Source organism: Plectropomus leopardus, chromosome 19, assembly GCF_008729295.1.
Source record: "Plectropomus leopardus isolate mb chromosome 19, YSFRI_Pleo_2.0, whole genome shotgun sequence".
Taxonomy (NCBI): domain Eukaryota; kingdom Metazoa; phylum Chordata; class Actinopteri; order Perciformes; family Serranidae; genus Plectropomus; species Plectropomus leopardus.
This window is the reverse complement of record NC_056481.1, coordinates 2,046,748-2,056,075: the sequence shown is the minus strand read 5'-3', so window position 1 is coordinate 2,056,075 and position 9,328 is coordinate 2,046,748. Positions and strand designations below refer to the sequence as shown.

Sequence of the window (9,328 nt, the reverse complement as noted above, 5' to 3'; positions counted from 1 at the left end):
AACGTTTTCACTACAAGGGGTTTCTGCAGAAACACATGATCTGTCATTTTGGAAAACTGTCCTCCAGAAGTTTGGTTAGGAAGAAAAAAGTAGATTCACAGACGAGAGCTCACAAGGGACAGAGACCATTTGATTGTGATGTTTGTGGGAAAAGATTTCGAAAAAAGGAAACTCTAAAGGCACACATGATCCTTCACACAGGAGAGAAACCATTTGGTTGTGATGTTTGTGGGAAAAGATTTACAGTGATTGGAAGCCTGAAGTTACACATGAGCATTCACACAGGAGAGAAACCATATAGTTGTGATGTTTGCGGGAAAACATTTACAGTGATTGGAAGTCTGAAGTTACACATGAGCATTCACACAGGAGAGAAACCATATGGCTGTGATGTTTGTGGGAAGAATTTTCGAAAAAAGGATAACCTGAGGACACACATGACACTTCACACAGGAGAGAAACCATTTGGTTGTGATGTTTGTGGGAAAAGATTTACAGTGATTGGAAGTTTGAAGTTACACATGAGAGTTCACACAGGAGAGAAACCATTTGGTTGTGATGAGTGTGGGAAAAGATTTACAGAGCAGGGAAGTCTAAAGAAACACATGAGAGTTCACAAAGGAGAGAAACCGTTTGGCTGTGATGTTTGTGGTAAGAGATTCACAGTGATGGGAAGTCTGACATTACACATGACACTTCACACAGGAGAGAAACCATTTGGTTGTGAGATTTGTGGGAAAAGATTTACAGTGCAAGGAAGTTTAAAGACACACATGGGTATCCACACAGGAGAGAAACCATTTGGTTGTGATGTTTGTAAAAAAAGTTTTAGAAAACAGGAAAATTTGAGGAGACACATGAGAGTTCACACAGGAGAAAAACCTTTTGGTTGTGATGTTTGTGGGAGGAGATTTATAGAACAGGAAAACCTGAAGAGACATTTGAGAGTTCACACAGGAGAAAAACCATTTGGTTGTGATGTTTGTGGGAAAAGATTTTCAGAGCAGGGGGGTCTTAAGAAACACATGGGAGTCCACACAGGAGAGAAACCATTTGCTTGTGATGTTTGTGGTAAAGGATTTACAGTGCAAGGACGTCTGAAGACGCATATGAGAATCCACACAGGAGAGAAACCCTTTGCCTGTGATGTTTGTGGGAAAAGATTTACAGTTCGAGGAGGTCTGAAGACCCACATGAAAGTTCACACAGAAGAGAAGCAATTTGGTTGTGATGTTTGTGGGAAAAGATTTACAGAGCAGGGAGGTCTGAAGAAACACATGGCAGTCCACACAGGAGAGAAACCATTTGGTTGCGATAATTGTGGTAAAGGATTTACATCGCAAGGACGTTTGAAGACACACATGAGAACCCACACAGGAGAGAAACCATTTGGTTGTGATGTTTGTGGGAAAACATTTACAGTGCAAGGAACTCTGAAGGCACACATGAAAGTTCACGCTTGAGAGAAACTATCTAAATGTGATGTTTGTGGGAAAAGATTTTAATTGCAAAGAAGTCTGAAGTACGGTAGCTGACGGGAGCAAACGTGCCGCAGCTCAAGAAAACATGTATATACCACAACACTATACATTAAGGAAACACTGTTAATACTGCAACACATTAAGAAAACATGCTACAATACATCACAATGCATTAAGAAAATGCTGCAAATACCACATAAACAATACATTAAGAAAACACTGTAAATACCACAATACAACACATTTAGAAAATGCTGGAAATATCACAACATAACACAATTAGAAAACACTTTTACAGTACATCACAACACAACAGATGTGTTTCCAGAGGACACTTAATAGTGCTGCTCACATCTGGACGCGCTCGTTTTACCCGCGATTTGTGACCTACGTCACCGGAGTCAACCATCCATTAGTGGTGTTGGAAAATGAGCTAAAATCTAAGTTTTTTGGCTGAATTTGACATTTTGATCGCATAATTCGGATGTTAGGCTATGGAAGACATCTGCTATTAAACTAGCATTGGCCTTTTGCTATTCTTAGTTTGCCAATTCAAAAAAACTGATGAAATACACATAATTAATTTTGTGCATCAAAGAACGTTTTTTTTTTGCTCCCATTTTTTTATGATTTGGACTAAAAAAAATGCAGACTTTTTCTGTGTACCTCAAAAGGCTTATTTCACTCAAATTTAGTTCACAAATTTGTTTAAATCTGTGTTTATGGGCATTTAATAATCAATAATCTATCCACCTGACAGGTGAAACATAGGAAGATGCTGATTAAAGAGCACAGTTCTTCCACAGGTGGGCCACATCATGTTCAGTAACAGTAGGGCCACTCTGAAATGTACAATTTTGAAAAAGAAATGTCTGAGGACATTAATAAATAAATAGTCTTTTGTGTGCAAAGAAGAAGTGGGAGCAAAGACAAAAGTGGTTTGTTTTAATTTTTGTTTGATTTAAAAACCATGTTAGCTATTTATTAGGGCTGTCAGTCTAGATGCGCTAATCAGGATGCAATAAACATCTGTATATAATGAGAATATTTTATTATTATTATTATATTTTAATCCTGGTAAATCCTGGACGGCATTCCTATATTGAAGAGGCTGTACTGGGCTAAGTTTTGTAGCTACAGTAATAAAATCAGTGCCCACTTTATGCTTTTCTCATGCAGTTTTAGGCTAAAACCATGCACATTTTTTGTGTCGCATGTTATTTTCGCCCATTTGAATATTTGAATATTCCTGCATATTTGGGTCCCACCTACGAGCTGAGCACACAGGTGCAGCTAAGCAGACCGATGTCAGCAAGTCACTACATCGCCAAAGACAGCAAAGCGCGATTTTGGAGTGTGTGAGTCAGCACAGACAGTGGATGAAACTAAAGTAACTGCAGCGCTGCTTAAGGGGCTGAAACTGACCGCAGATCAGTCAACCTTTGGGAAGACCCGGGTCAAAGGGACATCCTCGGGTTGGCACATTCTGACCAGTGATATGTCTTACTAACGCGGGGAACAATAGTTTCACATATAAAGGGCCTTTATGAATCAGAAAGCAACATAACTGGAACTCCTGAAAAGTACAAATGTTGTCATTTGGTTCCTTATCAAGACACTCTGGTAAGAGTTGCTTTACTTTGTCAATATGGACTTCAAAACTGCTCTGAAATGCAAAATAATGGAAATGTAAATATGCAATAAAAAAATGCGATCAATTGCGAATTAATTGTTGGACAACCCTACTAATTACAGCTACTTTCAGAACTGCCAGAACAGAGTTAAAGACGATGCAGCTGAATGGGATCAATAATATTTGAAGAACTTAATCAGTCCCTTTTTGTAAAGAAAAAACAGGCTGCAGAAAACACTAACATGCTCATTTAAACCCCCTTGTCTTTTTCAGATCAAATTGTTTTGTTGTTTCTGTGGCATCAAATTGGAGAAGTTGCCAAAATTTTGTGGTCCGTGTGGACGAGATGTAAGCAAAATAATCAAGGCGGCTCCTAGAGTGACCAGAGCTGCGGGTGAAGACCGTGGCTCACTGCAAACTGTGACCAAAGGTAACACCATCTCACTGAGCTGCCTGTGCATCACTGATACTCAACTTACAGCCCACGGGCCAAATCTGGCCCCCGATGAGGAGCCGGGTGGTCCCCCAAACCATTTTCTAATTCACAATGAAAAGTGATTCACACAGGGAGTAGTTTTTGTATTTTTACTATACACAAGATTCCAGAGTACATAAAACAGAATCAAAATAGAGCTTGTTTCTGTATTTTAAAATAAGTGGAGGATCCCCCACACCACCGACAGAGGTCCTAGCTAAGCCCCCAATGTCCTAAAATCTTAGACGTTCCTAAAAGCCCAATGAAAGTCCAAAAATTCAAGAAACTTCCTAAAATCTTAGAAGTGTCCTAAAATCCTAGAAACTTTCTAAAAATCCTAGAAATGTCCTTAAATCCATCAAACACCCTAAAATCCTAAAAGCATTGTAAAGTCCTAAAAAATGTCCTAAAATCCTAGAAATGTCCTAAAATCCAAGAAATTTTCTAAGATCCCCGAAATGTCCCTAGGATTGTCCTAAAAAGCTAGAAAAGTCCTAAAATCCTCGAGGCTTTCTAAAAAAAACTCTTCTAAAATTCTAGAAATACCAACTGGCCCCTGGCTGTCTGTCTTTTTGCAGAAGTGGCCCCCAAGCAAAGCAAGTTGAGTGTCCCTGCTGCACTTTATTTACTGGGGAATGTTATTAGCTTTCAGCCAACATGGTGACAATCCGTCCATCCGTCTCTCTGTGTCTCTCTCTGTGTCTCTCTCTGTGTCTCTCAGTGACTGATGTATGTGCCATCCCACCACATTCAGCTGTTCTCCAATTCTTGAAAAACAAAGAACTAAAAGAAAGGACGACGTTTTTGAAACTCGAAAAGAAATCTGAGAATACGGTCAAAGTAAGTTCACATCGATGCGTGACATTGTTTCATCGTCAGACGCAACAGTCTCATCTTTTGCCGTCTTTTTTGACCTCTGATCTAGATTTTTGTGGGGATCATGAGCAGGACCAGCCTCGGCTTAGAGCCCACGAGAGGGAAAACTCTCTCTCTGCATGTTTATCCTCAGTGGTCGTCTCGGCAAGTTCTGTCGGCTGCCGTGAAAAGACAAAAAGATTTCAACAAAGACATTGAAGATGGACGATACGTCTTGCTCTATCCTGATGGCTCTAGGATAAAAAATATCCCTGGAAGTGACACACCTTTCACCGTTGAACTCTACAAGGAGGCCACTGGAAAAGCTTATCATCAGATCACACTGTACATCTGCATCCTGGAGGATGTGCTGCGGCGACGGCATCTCCCAGAACGGCGGCCCAAAGTGAGAGCTGCCCTGAGAAAACGCTAACTTTGCCCCGTCAAATACAAAACTGCTCGATAAAATTAGAATTTTTCGAGTGGGGCAAGAATGGGTTAAAAAGGATGGAAACAAGAAAAGCACTGCAGAAGAGGCAGCAAACAGAAAAGGTGGATGGAAGAAGGTATATAACAGTTATATATTATATAAAATTATATAACAGTTATGCTCTACTTAATTTCAATACACACACACACACACACACACACACATATATATAATTATGTTAATTTGGGGACAAATTTGATTGGAAAAATGGAATTTGTAACTGGAAGTTCAAGTTTGATCTTGAATTGTAAAAAAAAATAAAAATAATAATAATCCAAAATATTTTCAAAATAAAAATAAGAGAAGAAAAAAGCTACGTTCAATTGAGGTATAATTTTGATTTCATGGTCATATTCTTTTGAATCAAATATTTATTTTTAATTGTATGTAATCGTAGAATTTCATATTTCTGGTCTTATTTTTTCAGCCATAGATTTTATGTTTTCAGATGTCTTGTTTTAATTTTAAATTATTATTTTGTTTGGGTTTTAATGTTTTTCTTTTTCTTTTTTTTAAATTGCAGATCTTATTTATTTTATTTATTTATTTTAATTTCAGAGTTTTGGCATGGATCCGTATGTATTTGTATGTCGTTTGTCTGTGGTGTTTGTCTTTCGTATGGCTCTTTTGCAGTGTTTTCGTTTCGTTTTTGCTACCTGACTGAATTTCTAAATATGCTCGAGTCACGTATGAAATCTCTATAAAAAAAACAAAACTACAAAAAGCAAAAGCAAAAAAAACCAAACTCCAGTAGTTGGCGGTAATGCAACAATGATGGAGCCAACCGGCAATGAAGAAGAAACAACAGGAAGTAGCTGAGCTCGAGCTGCGGGCTAACCAGTTCGTGGTGACAAAGTTGAGGAGCTAAATTTGGACAAATGGAGGATCATAATTATTTTTTAACAGAAGAAAAAGCGCGGGAGCGCGAACCGTCGCCGGCGACGAAGCAGAAACACGAAGAAGCGAAACGGAACCGGGACAGAAAACGGCAGAAAACCCGAGTAAACATCGGAGTGGCCTTTCACAAATGGAAATCTCTGATGAGGGAAAAGTGTTTCCAGACTGACGCAGAACTTGCCTGTTTTCTGCTGGAAAGGTAAAAATAAAGTAAAAATACTACTTTTCACAGTAGGGATAATGAGTGTGTACACTTCTGTGTACTGGCACACACACACCAGTGAGACCTGTGAGGACAGAAGACACGGAGCTGCAATCAGAGACACGACTGAGAAATAAATATTACTGCACACAGAAATTCCTGCATGCACAGTTATTTTAATGATTTAACCAGTTTGGTCCCATTGAGATTAAGGATCTCTTTTTCTGGGGAGACCTGGTCGAGACAGTCCACCGTGAGAACACAACGCTGCAGACAGACAAAAAGGGAGACAAAATACAAGTCACAGACGCTAAAATAAGCATTAAAAGAGAACTATGTGAGTCCTGAGGGATTTCTCCGGGGCTCATTTGTAAGCATGTAACGATTCACTCAACTCACGATGCGATACAGTTCACAATACTGGGTTCATAACACGATTTTCTCACCTTTTTTTAAATACAAAATGAGATTACAGAAAAAATACGACTTAAAAATATTCTATTCAAAGTATAATGTTCAATTTATGTATGGTTCCATGTATCCCTTCATAGTACTCAAATTTGTAATTTATATTTGTAATATATATTTTTGATAAAAGTACAGGCGTCACCCAGAAATTTATAATTGTGATATATTGTAAGACTATTGAAATCGAGAAATATTTATAACTTGATCAGTTTACATTGCTTATTTTTGTCAATAGGAAGCTGGATAACTCATCTTCAAGGATTTATGGAGAAGGGGTGAGATTAAATAAGTGCATCCTTCTCCCCACTCCTTTTCGGACATGTAAACCGTATTATGTAAATTGTGTTTGAGAATCTTTTGTGTGCTTGTTTTTTTTTAAAAAAAATTTTATTTAGCTGTATTTTTATTATTGTATCATTTCTCTTTACATTTACAAATAAAACCAAAGAAAGAAACAAATTAAAGAATCCCTTTTTATTCCTCAGGTAGGATGTAAATGCAAAACACAAACTATGAAATTTCTGGACATTCACAGTGTCCCCTGCTGTTCAAAAACCTCTTTGAGGACAGAGGGGGCTGCTGTGGAAAGGTTTGCTTTAGCTCAAAGGGGAAAGCAGAGAGGGCAAGTTTGAGGAACTAAGTTGGTGATTTCTCACTTGTTTTTTTTGGCCGTGCAGTCGTCATTAAGGAGTAACGTGTATAGGCGGGGCTGACCGGTGATCCTCGCCATGATGCCGGCTCTCGTGCTGCATCATGTCAGTTGTACTATTTGTGTAGTTCAACATCCTCTTGCAAAATTTGCAGACTGTTTTTTTCTGTAATCTTCTGGCCTTTTTTTCTGACTTGAGGAAGCTCAAATGCCGCCATACTCCCAATTTGAAACTGGAGGGTGCATCTTCTATGTCAATATCGCCTGTCCTGGAGCCCTCGTTTGTCTTATTTATATTGGTGAGTTGTCTCCAGTCTTGGACATGACGTAGGACATTGAACACGGAGCGACGTGGCATGTCGAGCAGTCAAAGTGAAAAGTAGATTATACCCTCTGCTGTTCAAAAAAAGTATTGCGGTTTTTAATTTCACCGATTTGAATCTCACATATTTTGTATCGATGTTTAACTGCCTCGCGATGCATCGTTACATCTCTAGTCTTTTGTACAACCAGGCAGGCTAAAGACAACCACATCCTACCAAGTCTGCTTCTTTCATTTTAGATTTAAAAACATTTAATGACACTGTCCTGAGACAGCGATGAGTACTGTCTGGGTTATTTGTTTAAAAAAATGACTGCTAAATCTACCTTCTACCTTGTGTGCATGTACAAAATATCACCATAGTCCAGAACAGGTAAGAAAGTTGCAGCAACCTGATGCCTTTTTTTACATTGAAATAAAAACACAGCTTGTTGCAAAAATAAAAACCTAGTTTTAGCCTCAGCTTTTTCACCAGTGCACCACGTGAGATTTAAAATGAAGGGAGTCATCAATCACAATACAGAGGTGTTTGTAAGAGTTAATACCTCTGTCTCTTCCCATCCACAGCGAGCACAACAGGTACGTTCTCCGAGCGAGTCTTTGAGTTGGTGAACAACATTAGCCTAGTCTAGAGCCCGACCGATTTATCGATCAACCGATCAAAAAACTTTTTTTACAGACAATATAATGCAGAAAACGATGCTCAACACATACAGTAATGATGTTTATTTTATTTTTATTGATTCTTTTTTTTTGTTTGTGTGTAACGTTCAATAAGTAAACTGTTAAAATAAAAGTTGTTCAGACTCTCGCTTAGTCTTAACTGCACTTAGAAGAGGTTTCAGCTCATGCAGTGTATTTTGAAACTTGTATTTTGAAATGTGTTTTGCGCACAGTGAATACAGTTTTATGCTTGTGTCAGAGAAAAAGTCATAATTTTACTAACATTAGGCAAATATTCTCCATGCTGTTATCTCTTCGTGCCAAAAATCGTGCCTGTAGTTGTAGTTGCCTCCAACACCAGAGGATGTAACAGAACATGTAAACGCGTATGTTGTTGTGTCATTTAGCGCTTATTATCCTCATCTTGATGGTTTTTTGCAGCTACAGGAGGAGTATCGCAACACAGACTCCCGTGAAGAGAAAACCTTGTCAAGTCACAGCTCCAGCGTCCAGCATCGGAGCTTCTGGTGGGACTGAAAGGTCGGTGAAGTCATCACACTGAAATAATTGTGCTGTCCTTATATATGTTTTGGGTTGGGTATCTGGTGCCAAATTGTACTTTAAAATCGGCATATCGACCATAAAAATATGAATGTCGTTTGGAATATAACAAACTCCAACAGAAAACTTTGTTTACATGCTTTTACCAAATGCACAGTTTTTAATAATTCATTTTATTGACAATCAAACTAAAACACAGAAACAGATAATCTGCAAAATGCCAAATATCGGCCCCGATAATCTGACGACCCCTTATTGAAATTGACCCGTTGAATTCTGTTTAATTGCAGTTTCAGGCTGTTCAAGAGAAACGGTAAAATATACAGCGTGTACGCCCTGAAGTCCGATAAAGCCGACGGATTCCTCTCTGAGTGGAAGGCGAAGATCGTGAAGACAATCATCAAAGGTGAAGGAGGCACGCCTCAGCGGACGAGCCTTCAAACGGACGACACCAGAAGACTCAGTTCAGTGACCCCCACACCTGCAGCTGCCGCGTCAGAGCTGTTACAGAGACCTGGAGGGCCAGATCCAGGTGAGGGACTCACGTGCTTGTTTTTATTGTAGAGTAATAACTATTCTGCTACTCTCATTAATATAGTGATTCATATACAGGAGATCCAATATCATTGGTG

The 9,328-nt window shown here is 38.9% G+C and overlaps 2 protein-coding genes across 2 annotated transcripts in view; both read left to right on the top strand.

The window, feature by feature from the left end:
• The first annotated feature begins 10 nt into the window (after positions 1-10).
• On the top strand, positions 11-5,116 carry LOC121958965 (gastrula zinc finger protein XlCGF57.1-like). The gene is made up of 3 exons (XM_042508150.1): positions 11-3,544; positions 4,311-4,429; positions 4,515-5,116. Exon 1 carries the CDS (start codon positions 36-38, stop codon positions 1,461-1,463), a length of 1,428 nt encoding a protein of 475 aa, XP_042364084.1. The 5' UTR covers positions 11-35; the 3' UTR covers positions 1,464-3,544; positions 4,311-4,429; positions 4,515-5,116.
• Positions 5,117-5,521: 405 nt separating this feature from the next.
• The window catches only part of si:ch211-40k21.5 (uncharacterized protein LOC100332117 homolog), a 7,781-nt gene continuing 3,974 nt past the window's right edge, over positions 5,522-9,328 (top strand). The window contains exons 1-3 of the mRNA XM_042508177.1: positions 5,522-6,030; positions 8,577-8,675; positions 8,987-9,228. Coding sequence (XP_042364111.1) covers positions 5,813-6,030; positions 8,577-8,675; positions 8,987-9,228 — 559 coding nt within the window. The 5' untranslated portion in view covers positions 5,522-5,812. The remainder of the gene's footprint in view (positions 6,031-8,576; positions 8,676-8,986; positions 9,229-9,328) is intronic.